This window comes from Sphaerodactylus townsendi, linkage group LG03 (assembly GCF_021028975.2).
Source record: "Sphaerodactylus townsendi isolate TG3544 linkage group LG03, MPM_Stown_v2.3, whole genome shotgun sequence".
In the NCBI taxonomy this organism is placed as follows: domain Eukaryota; kingdom Metazoa; phylum Chordata; class Lepidosauria; order Squamata; family Sphaerodactylidae; genus Sphaerodactylus; species Sphaerodactylus townsendi.
The window spans coordinates 178803250-178824417 of record NC_059427.1 but is presented as its reverse complement, the minus strand read 5'-3'; the positions used below and the strand labels follow the sequence as shown (position 1 = coordinate 178824417).

The following is a 21168-nucleotide window of genomic DNA, read 5'->3' as shown; positions in this document are numbered from 1 at the left end:
ACTGTAGGCATAGCTGGCATAGTATGCAACTATGCAACTGCTGCGGGGATAGGGGAAAGCGCTCTGCGCTTGATCAGGAGCACTCTCGTTCTTGTTAAGAGGGCCGAACCTTGAATGAGCTGCAGCCCTATTCTCGGTGTCTCTAGCTTGCCTTCCAGGGCGACCAGCCTCCTAGCTTCCCCACCTCCCCTCAACGCAAGTTACCACCCGCCTCTGTCCAGACCAGGGCAAAGACCGCCGTCGTCTCAAAACCCTCCCAAGTGTTTTCAATGTATCTTGAGCGGGGTGGGGGGAGCAAACGCGCCAATCAGGAGAGAGCTGCTCGGCGTTCCAGCCAATGGGCGCGCGCAAGGGGCCGGCTCCTGTAGCTCAGAATGGGCGCATTGCCGCTGCTCGGCTTTTCCGTCCGGGAGAGGCAAAGCGGAGCAGCGTCGGGGTCGAGGGGGAGCCCGCGTGGCGCCCCTTTCCTTTGGAGGCTCTGCCAAGGTAACGTGACAATGCGGCTCCTGTCGTGCGCTGGTCCGAACGGCTCCGCCCTTTCTAGCCCTTTCTTGCGCCCCATCTGCAGTCTGCACCAAAGGTTGGTCCTTTCCGGCCAGTGATGCTTGGAGATGAATTAAGCCTGCCTTGGAGTGGCCAGGGATCTTCCGAGCCCCCTATCGAACCAACCACGCCCCCACTTCGTACTTAGAGCCCCCTCCCCCACTCCTCGCCACAGTCTCTGCATCCCTTAGGGTCTCTCCCCTTCCCCAGCATCATACAGTTGCTTGAGCCCCCCCCCCCCCGCCTGCGGGAATCACTCTTCTGTGATCTGGTTGGCTTCAACGCCTTAGGGGGTGTGGGGTCTTCATTCTCTTTGTGGCGCCTTCTCGTTCTCCCTCTGTTCTGATCCTGAAAGGGATGAGGGATACCAGAGAATTTCCATTTCCGTGCCCTGCAATACCCGCCTTTGCTTTTTCTTACTTTCCTGCATAGATGCAGCCCACCCTCCTGTGGGAGAAAGGAGGTCTTTGGGGACATTGCAGACTACCACTTCTGTGGTGACTTGACTTTAGACATAGCCTCCTGACCCTGCTGTCCCACAGCTACTTCCACCTTGCAGTAGCTTTGTTAGAGCACACCCAGGTAGCTCTAAACACACTCAGGGTGTGTTTTTAGCACACTATCTGCAAGATCTGTGGGCCTTGGGTGCTGTCAGAGACCACAGTGAGCATTGTAAAAAGACTTGCCTTGCCACTCCTATTGGTAATGCCGTGTGGGGAACCTTTGGGGTTAGAGATGCCAGCCTCCACGTGGGCATCTCCCGGAATTACAGCTCATCTCCAGATGACAGAGCCTCATAAGCCATAACAATTGCAGGGCCACCTCTGCTGTAAACAATGGCAGCGTGCCTACCTGTGCATGTGAGCTGTACAGTTTTCATTGCAGCCTGTTGCAATGACTACCCCAAATAGGGTTGCCACGTCCCCCCTGGCCACCGGTGGGTGCCAGGGAGCGGGTAGGTTTGCCGGATCCAGGCTGGGAAACTCCTGGAGATTTGGGAATGAAACTTGAGGGAGGGACCGAGAGACCTCCAGTAGGGTTCCGGCACTGCTAGAGTCCATGCTCCAAAGCATCCTATTTTGCTTCAGGGGCAGTGATCAATAAATCTGGAGATGAACATAGGAGAACATAGAACAGGCCATGCTGGATCTGAGATAGAGTCCATCTAGTCCAGCTCTCTGCTACTCGCAATGGCCCACCAGGTGCCTTTGGGAGCTCACGTGCAGGAGGTGAAAGCAATGGCCTGCTGCTGCTGCTGCTGCTGCTGCTGCTCCCGAGCACCTGGTCTGCTAAGGCATTTGCAATCTCAGATCAAGGAGGATCAAGATTGGTAGCCATAGATCGACTTCTCCTCCATCAGGAAATCTGTCCAGAAAGCGCCCTTTAAAGCTATCCAGGTTAGTGACCCATCACTGCCTCCTGTGGCAGCATATTCCTAACACCAATCACACGTTGCGTGAAGAAGTGTTTCCTTTTATTAGTCCGATTCTTCCCCAACATTTTTCAATGTATTGCCCCTAGTTCTAGTATTGACCTTGGGAAAGAGAGAAAAATTTCTCTCTGTCAACATTTTCTACCCCATGCATAATTTTATAGACTTCAATCATATCCCCCCTCAGCCGCCTCCTCTCCAAACTAAAGAGTCCCAAACGCTGCAGCCTCTCCTCATAAGGAAGGTGCTCCAATCCTTCAATCATCCTCGTTGCCCTTCTCTGCACTTTTTCTGTGAGCTGTGATCCCAGGAGATGTCCAGGTCCCACCTGGAGGCTGGCATCCCTAACCCCAGAACATATCAACCGGGTTGCCATGGCCTATTTTAAGACAAGACAACTCACCTGTGCAGAGTTATTCCATTTATTTTTTCGGTGGCTTTGGGCACATGCCTTAATTCTGCAGCTTGGGAATGAGCCAAATCCATTAATGCTTTTCTACAAAGCCAGCTCCCATGTGAAGTGAAGTATAATGACCAATGAGACCAGGTACAGCGTCTTCTACTAAGAGTAGAAGACGCTGTACCTGGTCTGGGTCATTTATCTGGGGGGGTTGTGATTCCCTTTTAGAGTGTTGAGCTGGGAGATAGCTTTAAAAGGGGCTTGAACAGATTTATGGATAGCTTTAAAAGGGGCTTGGACAGATTTATGGAGGAGAAGTCGATTTATGGCTACCAATCTTGATCCTCTTTGATCTGAGATTGCAAATGCCTTAACAGTCCAGGTGCTCGGGAGCAACAGCCACAGAAGGCCATTGCTTTCACATCCTACATGTGAACTCCCAAAGGCACCTGGTGGGCCACTGCGAGTAGCAGAGAGCTGGACTAGATGGACTCTGGTCTGATCCAGCTGGCTTGTTCTTATGTTCTTATGAGAGCTTTAAAGGGGCTTGAACAGATTGTGGATGGCTTTAAGGGGCTCTGGACAGAATGATTTTATGGAGGAAGAAGTCGATTTTATGGCTACTCAATCTTGATCCTCTTTCTGATCAGAGATTACAGAATGCATGGCCAGTCCATAGGTGCTTTCGGGAGTACCGGCAGCCACAGAAGGCCATTGCTTCTCACATCCCACCATGTGAACTCCCTAAAGGCAACCTGGTGGAGCCACTCTGCAGGTAGCAGAGGAAGCTGGAGCTCAGATGGACTCTGGTCCTGATCCAGCTGTGGCCTATTTGTTCTTGTGGCTAAGTATGAGCTAGATCCGAAGTCCGCTCTGCCAGATTGACCTTGAGACAGTCATTCTCTCTCAGCCTAACCTACTTTACAGGGTTGTTGTTAAGAAAATAAAATGGAAAATGTTGCGAGTCACTTTGGATCCCTGTTGCAGGAAAAAGTGGAATATAAATATCTTAGGGGAAAAATGGCCCTTGACAAAGGCTTTGCCCCTAGTCCACCAAGGCCTCATCCCCACAAAGGAGAGAACTACTAGCTTGGCAGCTCCACACCTTGCAAAGGACAGGGATGGGTGCGTGCACCTATAGCTTGCCTGTTGGGCTAAACCAGCCCAAGGAAAGGGACGTGGGCCATCAGGAAATTCCTGGTGGCTATAACACGCAGTCCACTTCTGATCTTAGATAAATAAAAAAGGGGGAAAGCCATGCCAGTATAGTGGGATTTGGCAACCTGCGTACATTATATAAATTCATGTATTTGCTTATTCTTGATCCTTACATTTCACTTCTCCTGATTTCTGCCTTCTGAAGTTTCACCTAGTGAAGACCATACATATTGAAGACTATCATGTTGACTAAATATTGGAAGCTTTCTCTGTTTTTTAAAGGTACATAAAATGTTTTAATCTGCAGCTGAAATCCAGTTCTGGCATAGGCCAATTATACATTGCTGCTCTGTCCTGCAGTGACGGAATGTTTCCTTTGGGGCAGAGATTTCTGTACAGACACGCTCTGTGTTATGGCGCCACTGATCCTGAAGCCCCATGGTTAGTGAGAGCGGGGAAACCCCAATATTTTCCTCACTTTGGGGTCTCTGCTCCTTCTGGTCTCACCCCCCCTGCCCCCCACTCCTTGAAGGCATATCTGGGGAATCAAGGGCTGGCTTTTTGCAAAAAGCACAAAATATTGATATAACAGGGAAATATTGATGTAGCATAGAAATATTAAAATAAAAATTTAAAGGGCCACCACTTGGAACAACCAGAGGTGGGGGGCAGCCAAGTCGTGCAGTAGGCAGTGGGGTGCTTCCTTGTGCATCAACAGAGAAACGTGAGGAGACCCCACTATGATCCCACTATGCAGTGAAGAGCCCCGAGGAAAAGGCTCCATGCATAATGGGCCAGAATCATGGGAAACTGCGGAAATAGGAACAGTCTTGGACCCCCACCCCCATCTACATGCTGTGATTTATGTATATGTTTCAAAGGACGTAGACTGGGCTCCTGGCCCTGTTGAGTGGGGTCATATAGCTTAGGTTGGACTCAGTTCCCATTATGGTGGGACTTAGTAGGTGGGACTCATTTCCCAACAAACGTACCTTCCCCTCGAGCTGAAAGATGCTTTTGACACTAGAGTGCTCAACAGTCAGGTTAGTAGAAATAATAAAATGCTCATTGCCTTGTAACAAAATATAGATTGTCATTTGGCTGTAGTCTGGGTATGAGGCATAAATTTCTTCTGGGACTGAGAGCCCCATCCAAAGGGAGGAAGGGTGAATCCGCTTTGGGAGCAATTTGCCGGCGGATTGCCTTTCCTCCCTCAGGGAGCACTTATCTCCACATGGCCTGAGGAAGGGAGATTTCCTATTTATTTATTTATTTATTTATTTATTTATACTTTAAGCTTTTATACCGCCCCGTCCCCGGGGGGCTCCGGGCGGTGTACAACATATAATAGATACAATCATAAAACCATCATAAATTAGATAAAACCTATAAAAGCAGCGGAAACTGACTAAAGTATTAGCACTTAATAAGATCTAAATATAAATATAAGTATAGATATAAGTGTAGATGGCGCCCCATAACCTGACATTAAATCTTTCCCCCAAGGGAGGAGCGGCCAGATCCGTCAATCCAGATGAGCACTGGCCCAAGTGTAGAAGAGGCCAGAGAAGGGGGCACCATCAGCCCGGCTGGTCTCTCCAAAGGCCCACGGTGAACAGCTCCTCGTTTCTTACAGGCCTCGCCTACGGAGACTCCACCCGAGATCCCGTGAGGGGCCCAGACGGGCTGGTGGAGAAGCGTGCCCCATTCAGGCCAGGGCCAGAGCCGCAGCGTCTCTGGCTGGCCCGTGTGGAGGCCAGCCACCAAGCCGCCACCATCCTCCCCTTGTTCTGGGACGCGGCACTGACCACAGCATCAGTGTTTTCATGCTCGTGCCGCCTTAGCTGGAGTAGCAGGCACAGGGCAAGGGGTGTGGCTGGGGGAGTGGCTGACTTTCGTCGGCTCCTTCCCAGCCATTCACCACTGTACGCCTGTGGGGTTCTGTTCTGCCTTTAGCCACCAAAATCAGTGGCTTAAGTCTGAACAGCCTCATGGAGGCTGCTCAGTGGTGGGGAGGTTTTTACACTTTTTCAGCCTCCCCACACCACTGGGAAGCCCCTTTGGGAGCAGTGGAGTGGCGCAGCTGCAGCGCCGCAGCTTGGTGCCTGGCTTAAGGATGGAGCTTCCTGGCTTCAATCTTAAACACGTTGGCTAGTGAGTGAGTGATTTGTTCTGTGATGTCGAGGTGCATGTGCAACTGGTGCTTGCTGTTCCTGACATAAGGAGAGCAGTCCGGATCCTAGCATGGGAGCTCTGGCCGTTGACTGGACCTATCTGATTCGATATCTCACGCGTTCACATGGGCTGACTGCTTGGACCATGATGTCTTTCTGATAAATGAGAAATGTGTTTTCTACTAGGAATGAGGATATGAGTCATAAGGGAGGATGTTTGTGGCAGGGCAAGATAAGACCACTGGATGACTAGGTTGAAGGGCAAGGCTTGTATCAGATTGTACGTATTGAGCATGTTTAATAGGCTAATATATATTAACTTATCCTCTGGCTCTGACGACAAACTGTATTATAATGAACATACAGGAGGAATATAGGAGGGGGCCACATATTAAGGAGGAACATGTAAATAGGCAGACCGGAAAGTTGTGACTCTAAGTCTCCTGGCGTAGCCAATGGGGGAACAGAGAAGGTGTGGCGAATTTGGGAGAAGGGAATAAACATGCTGTGGATATATTGTTTCGGCGGAGTCTGCCCATGTGCAGATGGCTCCCCAGTCTTTGCAAATAAAGCTACTTAAAACTATCTTATGTTGGTTTGATATTGGGTAAAGAAATACTGTGCCCCATACCTTAACTGACTGAACTGTTTATATTTTGGTGATTGCTTGGACCCCTTCAGCTCTGAAGACAATCTCAAGATTTAAACTTGCTTATTTCTTGCAACTAGAACTCATAGTGGCTCATGGTTTGTGAGATCTAAAGAGGTATGAGTAGAAAGGGCTTGCGATATTTGCTGTGGAGAGGGAGGGAAGAAGAGCTCATAGTGTCTTCCTAATAAATTGTCTTGTATTCATGAACTTGGAAGGGGCTGTGGCCCAGTGGTAGAGTACATGAACTGCACACAAGGTTTTATCCCCTAGTTAGTATCTCTAGTTAACAGGATATCCTTACAGGTGTTAGGAACAGAGGCGTAGATCCAAGGGGGCTGGGGGGGGGGTCACGACGCACCAGGTGCACGCCCCTGTGGGGCATTACAGGAGCAGGACGGGGGCAGAATGGGGTGGGATGGGGTGGAGGATGCACCAGTGCACTGGGTGCTTCCCCCCCTTGCTACGCCTCTAGTTAGGAATGGCATTTCTTTGCCTGATATCTTAGAGAACCACTGCTAGTTAGATTACACCAGTGATTCTCAACCAGTGGTTTGCATTCAACCCGTGGGACACAGTAATAGTCTGGGTGAGAAACAGGGCTTTCTTAACAATTCCCTGTCCTTCAGTCCAGAGGAGCTAATAGAAGATCTGATATGGGAGACTCCAGGTTTGAATCTCCGCTCTACCGTGGAAGGTTGCTGGATGACCTTGGGCCATTCATGCATTCTCAGCCTAACTTACTTCACAGGGTTGGTGTGAGAATAACGCAGAGGAGAAAAGTATTATTTAAGCTATGTTGGATCCCCACTGGGTAAAAAAGTAGGGTATAAATATAGTAAATAAATATAATAAATTTCCATGTCCACTGCAGGCGTGAGATTCTGTCTTCTGTTGACTCTGCTTGTCCTGGATTGTCCATCTGTGACTTTTGGGCATGCTAGTAGTAACCTAGGACACTGGTTTTGTTTCCCAATCCCCTATTTTCCCTGCCCACTTGCAAGTTTGGTATATTTACTTTACCTGCTATGTTTCCACTATGTTTCTGCATTTTAAAAAAATGTCCTTAAAGTAAACCATAAGTGATAAATGTAACAACAGAATGCTTGTAAACATGTAGGTGCCCTTCTCTGGGGAAAAGTGAACTTATTTGTTCAACCATTATGCCACTCAAGTTCTTTGGTAGAGCTGTTGGTGGGACATAAGACATGATAGCAAGTCTGATCTTATTAGTTCTCGGAAGCTAAGTAAGGTCAGTCCTGGTCCGTATTTGGATGGTTGGCTACCAAGGAGGTCCAGGATCACTGTACAGAGGCAGGCAATGGCAACCCTGAGCCCTGTTGGGGAGGCCGGGATATAAATGGGAATAAAATAAAATAAACCACCTCTGAAGGTTGAGAACCTTTGGAATGGCCAGTACAGAGCCAGCAATGGTCAATCTTGGCATAACATGGACCAGTGCGTTGAGTTCCCCAAAGTTACCATGTCAGAGAAAGTGTAAGAGAAAGTGTTGAGCTGTATAGCTGGAGAGTAGCAGATAGGAACTTCGGCAAGTGATAAGGTGGTGAGGTAAAATAAAAGCAGGATTAGGCTTCATGAAGCAGTCTTGAGTTACACAGACCAGGTTATTTGGACTTCATCCAGATTGGTCTTTGCCTCCTATCTCAGCTATGATAACGGATTAAATTCTTGTAAACGTGCATTGAAGGGAGAAGGAGTGGGGGGAACAGACGGCAGGCACCTTTTTATCACCTCAACTGAATTCTTAGCAGGCGATTGACACATTACAGAGTAATTAGCCTGTAGTAAGTGTTCTTATGTATTCAGCCTGAGTAATTCCCTTTCATTCCGTTCTGGCTGTCTGTTGGGCTGAGGGGGGTCCTCTTGGTTGCTATAGAAACCTTTCCTGGTGATGTTCTTTTTCCAGCCAGCGGGCTGTCGGTAGCATTTTTATGCCTCAGGACTGGGAGGGAAAAGCCATTTGAGTGCCCGGATTAAACCTCTCTTCTTACTAAACACACACATTTTTTCCCCTTTTGGTTGCAGGATGCTTCATTCTGACCGATGCCTCCCCCCCTTCTCTGTAAGTGAAAGCATTCCTGGTCCGTCACTTGCACGTTGAAGTGCGGGATAGGGGATAGGTTCAAGGAGATAAGTGAGGCCCTGCAAATGTAACAAGGGTTTCTGGATGGCTCACAATCACTCTGCCAAAGAACTGGGCACATTGTTTCTCAAGATATTAAGATCAGCTTCCCCTGTCTGAAAGGCCATGGGGCAAACATTCAGTATGGCCAAGATTTGCATGGAGCGTAGATCTGGCTGCAGTTGCACAATGTATTGCAATTCGCAGTGACCAAAGGGCAATGCGTAGACTCTGTTATCCCTCTCCAAAATGCTCTTGTGAGAAGGTCCTCCTTCCCCACCCCTCACCCTCTATTAGAATTAAAGCTATCACCTTGGTGTGAGGTGGAGGCAGAATCTGTGCTGTGAGGAAACTGTCCCGTCTTTTCATCCTGAAGAAGAAGAAGAGGAGTTTGGATTTATATCCCCCCTTTCTCTCCTGCAGGAGACTCAAAGGGGCTGACAATCTCCTTGCCCTTCCCCCCTCACAACAAACACCCTGTGAGGTAGGTGGGGCTGAGAGGGGGCTCCAGAAGCTTGTGACCTAGCCCAAGGTCACCCAGCTGGCGTGTGTGGGAGTGCACAGGCTAATCTGAATTCCCCAGATAAGCCTCCACAGCTCAGGCGGCAGAGCTGGGAATCAAACCCGGTTCCTCCAGATTAGATACACGAGCTCTTAACCTCCTGCGCCACTGCTGCTCCCCAGAAGAGGGGAGATCTCCATCTGGCTTACCAGTAAAGGGCGGGGGAATGGGACAGGACAGAAAGAAAGTCCAGTTGCACGCTGTCCCTGTTTTCCTGTGTTCTTTCTCTAATGTTTTGCAGTGGTTCCAAGTCAGGAAAGGAGAGTATTTAATGTGCAGGTCTGCCCACTGGTGGCCATCTGCAGTCCTGGGACCTCCCCAGTTACAGAAATGATATTGCACTGTTGGCTCTATTCTTCCCTCAATATTTATCCCCTTGTGAACTAGAATGTTTCAGTCATGCCAGCCGCTAAGGTCCCTAGGGCATCTCTTTTGCCAGCTCCTTGGGCTATTAGTTTTCTAAGCTCCGTGAGACCGAGAGTTTAATTAGTAATCGCTTTGATCTGGTTAATAATAGATGGGGCTGGGTTTTTTAAACACTGTTGCTGCTGCTGCTGTTGCTGCTGCTGCTATGACCATCTACCAAGCAATTTGCAGCGCAGGATTTCTTGAGCCGTGCATCCTTCAGCCCCTCTGGCTGGGGAGCTACCTGTGAGGTATCTGACACTGTCAGGGATGAATCTACCTGTGAGGTATCTGACACTGTCAGGGATTTGGGACAGAGCTTGAATGAAGTTCCACAAAAGACTGTAGAGGAGAAAACAAGATTTGTGGATTGTGCTGGGACAATGACGTGGCTGGTTTATAAGGGTCACGAATTAGATCACCCGGCTGTACACTGCTGTGAACTTTCTGTTCAGAGTATCAAGCCAGTCGGGATTATTTCTCGACTGAGGAGGAAAGCCTGTGTTTCCCCCCCCCCCCTTTTCCCTGATGCTTTCTTTCACTAAACAGGGATGCCAAAAGTGGGGTAAACTGACCCCTACGTGGCTGAGGGACCCGATGAATTGGTTCATATAGCCTAAGGCTAATGAACAAACAAGATGGTGCCCATCTGACCTTTGACTGTTGGGGCTGTTCCTGACAGAGTCAAACAGGAAGCCTCTTTGCCTTTCTAGGGATAGGCCTTTGTGGTTATGAAGAAATTTATTGTCATTAAATACGATGGACTAAATTCATCCCATTATTCCATTCACTTACCCACACAATGTTGTCTTCTGACAGTGTTTGAACTGGGTTAAACCTGCCCCTAGCCTGAAGGAAAAATATCCTGTTTTTTTAAAAAAAATAGAGGCTGTATTTACAAGGTGAATTAGCTCCATGCTATGAAAAAATCCAACTGCCCCTTTCAACGCTCTAAACCTCTATTAAAAGGGGAAGGACATTTTCCCCCTCAAGGCTATTGGCACCCTTCAGAGTAAAGGAAGACTGCTCCTAGGGTTGCCAAATCTTTAAACTGGTCCCAGTAGCTATTCTTTTAATAACAATTTGATTTGCAGCAAATACCAGTTTGTGATTTACCAGTGATTTACCTCCTTGTTTTGAAAAACTTGAAATGTGCATTTCCATATGTTCAGCTTTTGTCAAAAGGAAACTTTTATCCAGTCCCATAGCTGTGATTTATTCTGGACCTCAGGGGTAAACCTCTCTGCAGCTTTGACTGTAGAATGAACAAAGCTTAATAGTATGGATTTTTTTAACAAAAAAAAATGTAAATAGCTTTTGGAGTCCTTTGGCTCCAAAGGTTATTGATGTAATTAAATAATGAGCCTGTGTCTCCTGACACCAGGCCACGTTTGGCCTTCCTGTTCAGACTTACTTCTGTCTATCTGGAGTCTGTGAAAACTGAACCAGCTAGAGTTGATGAATGGCCAAATCACTGGGAATGCAGCTGTAATATCTGCAGCTGAGGCTTCTTGCCCTTTCTCTCTTCTCTTTCCTGTACAGGCTATGTGAAGCGCATCCTTCTTGTGTTTGCCCTCCCCTGATTTGTCTGGTAGCGCCAGGTGGCATGGGGTTCCTGGCCACCAAAAGCTCCCTGTTAGCTTTCCACCTGGGCATCATAACTGGCTTCATCAGCACCTTCTACTTCGTTGGCAACCCGAAATTGGAAGGACCTTCCCATCCTGGCACTCAGTCACCACGAGGTTTCAGAGATGTAGAGTGGTTTGTGGAGAAACTAGCTCTCTTCCGTGTGGCACACCCACACCTGGCAGGTAAGGGAGACGGAGCATTGCAAGTGAGTTTTAAAATGTTCGCCAGCACCTGTGTGATAAACTCCTCTTCTCTTCTATATAGGAGAGGAGTGAGGAAGTCCCCTGAATAATTAAATACTTCCTACTGATTCCCATCTTAGAGATTTCAGTCACACTAGTTCCCTTTATGTATAAATTAGATAGTAAAGGGTTTTTTTGTCAGTTTCCTTTTAACATTTAGAGAAGGTATAACTTAAGTAGCTATTTACAGATTTGTTCAAGTTTGTTTGCTCTTCTTAGATAAGGCAAGTTTATCAACCTCAAACATCAGTACCAGAGAGGAGTGTCTGAGACTCTCTGCTTGACCAGTGAGGTCCAGAGTTTTCATACCTAATATAGTCCGTACCTCTGAGAGTACAAAAGAGCCATACTGCAATTATTGATGCCCATAGAGATTAGCTTCACCTTGGAAGTATCCCAAATTATGGGCTTTCACTGAGGGGTTTTGATGTCCATTCCTTATCAAAACCTTCTTCTCTGCCCTGCTGGAACCGGGTTACCTTTCAGTATTTTCTTCCACCGTCAAGGATCTCCAAAATAATTTAATATGTTCCCTCCTGTCGCAGCTAAATTACTACTAGACCTTTGTCTGCTAGCTCTGTCAGCCCCCCTTTTTTCTTTTTTCCTCCACATTCCCATCAACTGTTAGGAGGCTTCATCCCTTACTGTGTTGATGGTTCTGTGTGCAGCAGGTGAATCCATCACACCCTGCATCTATTGATGGATCAGGAGATGACTGCAGGGCTGGGACCCAGCCTAGTGGGTAGAACTGATCTACCCTGAAGTCAGCATGTTGCAGTGGTGAAAGTGCTGGATTAGGGCCAAAGCGACTTGGGTTCAAATCCTCAACTAGCTTTCTCTCAACCTAACTCAGTGTTGTTGGGAGATTAAAATGGTGGTGGTAGAAAAAGTGGTCAAATAGCAGCCAACGCATGGTAACCCCTCATGGGGTTTTCAAGGCAAGAGATGGACAGAGGTGGTTTGCCATTGTGTGCCTCTGCATAGCAATCCTGGACTCCCTTGGTGGTCTCCCATCCAAACACTACCGGGGCCAACTGAGCTCAGCTTCCTTTCGTGGCTGGTTTCAGCTCCTGTGGTAGCTCTTTTGTGGCTGTGTCCACCATATTATGTCAGAACTTCAAAGGTGCCTGCAGGATGAAAAAGTTTGGGGACCCCTTGGCCAAATGCTCCCCAGACTCCTCCTCCGTTGATTAGGGAATGACTGGAAGGATCTGGGATGGAAAATTGTGATGCTGTTTTTTTTTTCTTCCTCAGGTGAAGAGAGCAGCTTGTCTGATGAACTGTATGATAAAGTACGAATCCTGTGCTGGGTGATGACTGGTCCCAACAACTTGGAAACAAAGGCCCGCCATGTCAAGGCCACCTGGTCCCGCCATTGCAACGTGGTCCTTTTCATGAGTTCAGTGCAAGACGAGAACTTTCCCACCATAGGTCTGGGAACTAAGGAAGGGCGGGACCAACTCTACTGGAAAACCATCCGGGCTTTCCAGTACGTCTACAAAAACCATTTTGACCAGGCGGACTGGTTCCTCAAGGCCGACGACGACACCTTTGTGGTGGTGGATAATCTGCGGTGGCTGCTGTCCAACTACACTCCCGACATGCCCATCTATTTTGGCAAGCGCTTCCGGCCCTTTGCCAAGCAAGGCTACATGAGTGGAGGTGCTGGGTACGTCCTCAGCAAAGAGGCTGTGCGGCGCTTTGTCACTGGCTTTGACTCCAAGTTGTGCAGCCACACCTCTTCGGTGGAGGACCTGGCTCTCGGTCAGTGCATGGAGAAGATGGGAGTGGTGGCCGGGGACTCCCGTGACACGGAAGGCAGAGAGACTTTTCATCCTTTCGTGCCGGAGTCCCACCTGAGAGAGAAGTTCTCAAAAAGTTTTTGGTACTGGAACTATTGCTATTACCCCATTGTGGAGGTATGTGGTGGGATCCTGCTCGAAGCTTCGTGTGCCGGGCAGAACTGGGTTTTTTCATGACCTACCAAAAATGGGGGGGGAAGGAGAGAAACACCAAAACGTTTCCCTTTTAAGAACGTGGATCAATTGATTACTGGTTGTGTGGCTGGTCCAACTTTCCTTTGCAAAACATGGCACCACGTCGTGAGAAGGGATGTCTTCTCCATATGGCGCTCCTCAAATGAAATGCAGGTGCTCTTGTGGAGATCGAGTAGGATCGCTCTCTCTTCTCCAAAGTTCTTTTTCCCCCCACATTTTATTAGTTTATTTAACACCAAGTACATGTTTGTTCAAGTGTCAAACCATATTAAAAATTCCAATATTATGCCTACATATACAAGACATATATCTTAAATCATTCTGTTCAAATAGTTCCTTCCCTTTATCATCATTCACCATTCAACTATTATCCTTAACAAGAATAAAATCAAATATTATACAAAACGAAAATATCCATCTTTCTTACTGTTAAATTATTACCTTATTTTATCATTACTTTAATAAATTAACTTCCTGCTAGCACTAACTCTAAAGCAAAGTATATTTGGCTAGAAATAAACCACTATTTCTAGCTCGTTCTTACCTCCCTTTATTGTCATTTGAATTTTCCCTTATATAATTCCAACCATAATATTTGTAACTTAAATTATAGTACACTGGTAAAGAACAGTTTACAGCTTCCTCTGAATTGAATATAGTTCACGTAATACAATCATTCACTATATCCTTACAGTCCTTCCTACTATCCATATATTCTCCAAAGTTCTTGATGCCATTTTTGTAAAATATGCATTTAAAATCTTTCTATGCTGCTTCTTCAGAATCCTGCTGGAGGCAGCTTTCAATTAAATCCAAGTGACAAGATAAAAACAAGTCATTGATAAAGAGGGTCGCCGCTCTCTGGGCGGGGCCTGGAGATCTCTTGGTATTACAGATGATCTCCAGATGATAAAAATCAGTTCACGTCAGAGGCGTAGCTAGGGAAAACGGAGCCCGGTGCAAAATCTGAGTTTTGCTGCCCCCTCCCCCATGTTCGTTTGTTTTTTTGTATTTTTAAGTGTTTTTTCTGTTTTAGGCCTGCAGGGGGTGCAGTTTTTAGGCTAGCAGCATCAACATTTTAAGGTATCTTTAGGAGACTATCCTGATGATACCAGCCAGGTTTGGTAAAGTTTGGTTCAGGGGGTCCAAAGTTATGGACTCTCAAAGATGTAGCCCCCATCTTCTATTAGCTCCCATTGGAAACAATGGGGTATGGGGGTACCCCTTTTGGGAATCCATAACTTTGGACCCCCTGAACCAAACCTCAACTAACGTGGGTAGTATCATCAGGAGAGTCCCCCCAAAACTCCCTGAAATGTTGGTGCTGCTAGCCTAGAAACTGTGCCCCCTGCAGGCCAAAAACTGAAAAACACTAACATACAAAAAACAAACTTGAAATTTTTACCCCCCCCCCCCCCAGGCACATGCCCGGTGCGACATGCACCTATGATATTCTATCCCATCAAAATTCTCGTTTCCCCAAATTATTCCCTCTTAAGGCCCTACCCCTAAAATCTCCAGGAATCTCCCCACGCAGAATTGGCAGCCCTGTTATTAAACAAACTATTAAAAAAAACACCATTGCTATCCATAAAACAGAAGCAGACCATTTTAAAACATGGTAAAATAAAACCGCTAACTAAACCGTTGGATTAAAAGATGCATTTTGGCCTGGTGCCTAAAAGAAAGTAATTGCCAGGAGAAAATCAAGGGGGAGTGTTTTATTCATTTATTCACTTCATGCATACCCTACTTTTCTCCCTTCTGAGGGACTCAAAGTGGCTTATAATTTTACCCCCCTCTCTATTTTATCCTTGTAACAATGCTGTGAGCTAAATGAAACTGAAACTGTGGAACTATCCCAAGGTCACCCAGGAAGCCTTCATGGCAGAGTAGGGATTACAATAGGTCTGCAAAGCCCCTGGTGGTGTCTAGGGATCTCCAAGAGTTACACACGATCTCCAGATGACAAAGATCACGCTACAGATCTCCAGACTGCAGGGGACAGTTTCCTCGGGAAAAATAACTGCTTCTTAGGAGGGTGGACTCTATGGCATTATACCTTGCTGAGATCACTTCCTTCCCCAAATACCACTCCTCCCAGGCTTCACCCCCAAATGTCCCGTAATTATCCACCCCAGAGCTGGAAACCATAGATTTGAACCTGGATCTCCCTGACCCTAGTCTGGCACTCTTAACCACTACACAACCTAGACTCACCTTTAAATTAAATGGTGAAGTGTTTTGCCCTTACCCCTCCAAATGATCCATGTTTTTTGGAGTGATCCTAAGCAGTTACACCTTTCTAAGCCCAGTCATTATAGATAGAATAATGTAAAAGTGTAATTATTCATTAACAGTTCATAGAGGTCAGCATAATTTAGTCTATCATTTAAAAGAAAGAGTTGTAGATTATATGCTTTGATCACATATGTATAAGTAAAGAAAAAAATGTGTATAACATACAAGTGAGCATCATTTAGTACTTTTGGCCCCCTTAAAAATAATGTAGCTCCAGCCCTGCAAGTCACAATGGATTTATGGCAACCCCAGCTAGGGAGTATCAAAGCAAGTGACAAGCAGAAGTGGTTTTCCTGCCTCTTCAGAATCTTCCTTGGAGGTCTCCCTTCCAAGTACAGCTCCTGCTGAGCTTCCAAGATCTGACCAGATCGAGCAATATCATACCACTTTCTCTTACCATAAACATATAGGCCCCTTCCACACATGCAGAATAATGCACTTTCAATGCACTTTGCAGCTGGATTTTACTGTGCGAAATAGCAAAACCAGAGGTGGGATCCAGCAGGTTCTCACAGGTTCCCGAGAGTAGGTTATTAATTATTTGTGTGTGCCGAGAGGGGGTTACTAATTGGTGATTTTGCCACGTGATTTTTGCCTTAGTTACACACCTCCTCTCAGCAGTAGCGCGCAGAACTTGAAGCAGTCTAGCAGGAGGTGCAATCGGCGTGATCTTTGTGGCAGCCTGTGCCTCGCGTGCGTTCGTTTCCCTTAAGGACCCGGTATGGCCCGGCTGCATCCAACTTTAAGCCACAGCCCTCGCTTGCAGGGAATGCCCCACCCCTGGAATGCCCAGCCACGCCCCCATCATGCCACGCCCAGCCCCATTGGCGCCACGCCACAGTTTGAATCCCACCACCATGGGAACCTGTTACTAAAATTTTTGGATCCCACCACTGAGCAAAACCCACTTGCAAACCATTGTGAAAGTGGATTGAAAGTGCATCATTCTGCATGTGCGGAAAGGGTCATATTGCTGCCTTATACTGGATCAGACAACTGGTCCATCAAGGTCAGTATCGTCTGCTAAGACTAGCAGTGGCTCTCCAGAAGCACAGTCAGAGGTTTTTAACCTCTCCTACTTCCTGATCCTTTTAATTGGAGACTTCAGGGATTGAACCTGGGGCCGTCTGTGTGCAAAGCAGAGGCTGTTCCACTGAGCTGCAGCCACACATCACACTTGTCCAGAGGCATAGCTGGGCCAGAGTGTGCCTGGTGCATACTCTGTGTTTTCCATCGCCCCCCTCCACAGTGCTCTGCCCCCCCCATCCCCGCCCCCGCCCCTTACCTTAGTTCAGCCTGGAAAAGCGACCCTTCAGGTGGAAAATGGTCTGGTAGGAACTACACTTCCCATGAGACCCTGGAGCTCACAAGGTCTCCTGGGAAGTATAGTTCCCACTAGGCCATTTTCAGCCTGGAGGGAACAGGCCGCTTTTCCAGGCTGAACTAAGGTAAGGGGCGGGGGTGGGGTGGGGAGTGATTCCCCCCGCAGGCGCGCACCCGGTGCAACATGTACCTCCCCATCCCCTGGTAGCTCCGCCTCTGCACTTGTCTGCCAATGTCTTACGCATTTCCCTGTCACTGTAGCCACTGGTTTTGTGTGAATGCCATGCAGATAATAAGCTTGGGTATGTTCCAGCTGGCTGGTATTTTTTCATCCTGAAATGACTTCTGGTGCCCTCAGCAGATAAACTGGTAACTAGCTTAAGCCACTTCGTGCTGATTTATGGAGCAATACTGAGAGATAGAACTCTGACCTGGATTCCCAGGCGAGCATAGTCTGATCTTGTCAGGTTTTTTTTTTTTTTTAAATAAGCAGGGTCTGCCCTGCATAGTACTTGAATGGGAGTCCACCAAGGAAGTCCAGGGTAGCTGAGAAGCCATGGCAAACCACCTCTGTCCATTTCTTGCCTTGAAATCCCCATGAGGGAGTTCAACAAATCAACCGCAACTTCACGGCACTGTTTACCACCGGTTAGAGATGGAGCAAAGAGGCCGCCTTCTATGAGTCACAATCCGTCGTGGATTAGATAAAAAACTGAGAGGCTCACGCATCATGCGCTATGCCATAAGATCCCATCAGAGGGTTCTGCGGACGCACTGGCAAGAGCTCTCTGAAAATCAACTGGAATTGAATGACCCAATTGGATTAAGTCATTGGATTAATTTGGTATTTAGCTAATAGCCACTGAACTGCCAGGAACGAGAGCTAACAGGATTGTTTCCTGTGTGCGGAGTTTGGTCCCAGGTGACCCTTTCCTGGGACTTCCCAATATATTTCTTACTGTAAAATAGATATACGGACAAGGACGTGGCTTAATCTTCTGAGGAATTTTTTACTTGCTCTGGCTCAAAAGCAACTTCTGGTGTTCCCAAAGGAAAGAGGATCAGAAGACACTTTAAAAAACGAAAGAGAAACATTGGAACCTGCCAGTATGGCGTCCATTCTGAGGCGATACAGTGCAAGGATTCACTGAAGCATGAGAGAAAGCAACTAGGGAAAGAATTATTCACTCTCAGTGTATGAAAACTTAGTACCATCCCCTGAAACTGATTGACCTTAATTCGGTGTAATTGGCACTTGTTTCCATTCGTACACCCAAATAATAAACAAACTCGGCTCGCCTCATAAAGATATGAGGGAGAGGGGGTAAAGTGTCTCCCTTGTCTGAATCATTGGGCCTTTCCCCACTTACCTTAAGCCCCGCAAGACTTGAGGAGTGTAGCGTGGGAGCCCCTGGCACTCCCCACAACAGGGGCGGTGACAGCGCAGCCGCCCCAACGCTGCTGCTGTCGCGCCCCCTCAGCGCGCGGCATCCCAGGCGCTCTTCTTAACGGCACCTTTTGATGACCCCACGCAGAGCGCGGAGTCGTGGGGATGCCCGGGCGCGCGCCTGGGATGCCGCACACTGAGAGCAGCGCGCGGCATAGGGGGGATGGAAGCAAGTGGGGAAAGGCCCATTGTTCTGGCACTCAAATGGCAGTGTTTGTTTTTTTAATGGGGAGAGGACATAAATGCTCTGAGGGCCAAATGACAAATTATGTTTGACAAATGTTCACCCCAGGAAACTTGGTGCCATACCACAGCTGTATGTCTCTGGTGGCAATTCTATGTAAAATCACTGCTGTGGCCAGATCCAGATGGGGGCCATAGTGCAGGGAGAGAGGAGGGGTTCTTACCTACTCCCCTGCATCACTTTTCAGAGCCATAGTGACCCAGGGGAATGTTATTTGTCCCATGTCCTTTGAATGCTCGCATGTGCAACTCCCCGGCGGGTCAAATAATGGCCCTGAAGTCTCTGGGTCATTTTGACGGTAGGAAATAGTGCGGGGAAGAGGCAGTTCTGATCTGAAGCGGGCCCCTCCAGTGCTTTTATACAGGGCTGCCGCACGGGATTTGCAGTTGCAATGTGTCTGCTAGTCCCTATTGGGAACTCATATAAAATGTCACTCTGGAGAAGGGTTTTGCAACTTTTTACAATCAAAGACCAGGTGATCGGGAGCAACAGCTGCAGAAGGCCATTGCATTCACATCCTACATGTGAGCTCCCAAAGGCACCTGGTGGGCCACTGCGAGTAGCAGAGAGCTGGACTAGATGGACTCTGGTCTGATCCAGCTGGCTTGTTCTTATGTTCTTAAAGATCCAAACTCTGTCAAAATTCGGAGCAAGAGAGTCAACAAATAGCCAGCATAAGAAAGCTCATTTGGATAACTGAACTTGTAGAATTTAACATGACTGATAATGTACGTGTTGATTAATAAGCTGTAAAGCAGCTCAAACACTGATACCGGTAGTTGGAAATCATTTCTTAGGAAATGGCACATCCAAGGTTTCACAATAAATAACAAAAAATACCCAGGAGCACCTTGGAGCACCAGCACTGGAGCACCAGCACTGGCATAAATCTGTCCATGGTTCACGTATTTTTTCCCCCTCCTCTAATGTTACATTCTATTACTATTGCAAGGATTCCTGCTTGTGGCAGGAGGTAACCCTCTTGGCTCCAAGGGATTGAGCCATAAAGCTAGCATTGAACATGCCATGACATTGCTTCTGAGGAAAACTCAGAAGTGGTGTCATGTAACTCAGATATTTGATGGAAACTTTGTAAGTTTCTGATGATTCCTAGAGTGACATGTCACTTTTGGGTTTTCCAGAAAGTCTGGTTATGGCGCATGCAGTGCCACTCACCCCCCCTTGTCTCTGCCCTTTCCCCACCCTCCCACAAATGTTAATGACCAATTGTGTGCTACTCTTGTTTACACCTAGTGTCTTGCACCATCGTTTCAGTAACGCATCGAGGGGAAAAAAACGTTTACCTCACAAAGTAGCATGACAAGATGGCTTTTTCAATGTATGGCTCAAAGTAACTGTGGTCTTACTTTTGCCTCTCAGGGTCCTCAGTGCTGCTCTGACCTGGCCATCTCCTTCCACTATGTGAACTCGGAGCTGATGTACACCCTGGAATATCTGACTTATCACCTCCGTGCCTATGGTTACCGGTACCGGTACCATCCACCTTTGCCTGAGAATGCAGCTCATTTCCAGCCACACCCACAAGGAGTGGCCCCTGAGAGAACTAATACCACCACACTGCAGACTGAGAAGAGAATGTAGAGTCATCCCTTGGGCAGAACCGGATCCCGTCACTTGATGAGACTGGCTTTCAACCATACTGGTGCCTTAGTACCGCAAAGTCCTGTCTGTGTGATCTCAGGCTTGACTCTTGGGCCGTTTCTCAATGGAGAGCCACAGGCCAAATATTTTTCTTCATCCCCAGATGTGCGTACGTGTGTGTGTGTTTGTGTTCACTAGATAGGGTAGTTGAGTGTGGCAGCCATTTTAGATTGGTGTGTGCTGAGAAGTTAAGAACAAAGGAGTTGCTCTGTGTCATCCATTTTAGGGTGGTGTGAGCTAAGGAGTTAAGAGTGAGGGAGTTTTATACGGCGATCATTGTAAACTATTGCATACTTAGAAGAACGGGGGAATTTCTTATGGCAGTAATTTTGGATAAATTAAAGCCTAGCATTATGCTGGTTTCCCCAAAGGAACCCAGTCCATGTATATTCATGTTCCCAGTACAAAGTGTATTCTAGACAGGGGCCATATGTGGGGTCATATGTCCCTGGGTGCAGGCCTTCTAGTAATGTCCCTGGGTGCAGGCCTTCTAGTAATGCGGGTGGTGGTGGTGCAGAATCGCCCCACACACGGTAGCAATCAAGCCAGCAGCGCCACTGATTCTAGACTCATTTCTCTGATTAGTGTGAACTGGGTTTGCTTCTTAGTACTTTATCTCAGTGTACTGGGGTGGAGAAAACTGTTTCCAGGATGGTGGGTTAAAACAAGGTGTGTGTTGGGGGAAGGGTGTTGTATTGGTAGATCTCTGCAGGAAGGAGGGTTGCCAATCTCCAGATGTGGCCTGGAGTTCTCCAGAATTACAGCTGCTCTCTAGACTACAGAGACCAGCTTCCCTGGACAAAATGGCAGCTTCATTCAGGAGCAGCAGTGGTGTAGTGGTTAAGAGCAGGTGCATT

The 21168-nt window shown here is 47.5% G+C and overlaps 1 protein-coding gene across 2 annotated transcripts; it reads left to right on the top strand.

Moving 5' to 3' along the window:
- The first annotated feature begins 414 nt into the window (after window positions 1–414).
- On the top strand, window positions 415–21145 carry LOC125429987 (glycoprotein-N-acetylgalactosamine 3-beta-galactosyltransferase 1-A-like). Of its 2 annotated transcripts, XM_048491626.1 has the most exons (5): window positions 415–486; window positions 8403–8439; window positions 11009–11277; window positions 12592–13256; window positions 20030–21145. In XM_048491626.1, the coding sequence occupies exons 3-5, from the start codon at window positions 11073–11075 to the stop codon at window positions 20249–20251; spliced, it is 1092 nt and encodes a 363-aa protein (XP_048347583.1). In that variant the 5' UTR covers window positions 415–486; window positions 8403–8439; window positions 11009–11072; the 3' UTR covers window positions 20252–21145. The 2 variants fall into 2 exon arrangements, with proteins under 2 accessions (XP_048347583.1, XP_048347582.1); XM_048491625.1 differs by lacking the exon at window positions 8403–8439.
- Window positions 21146–21168: the final 23 nt, after the last annotated feature.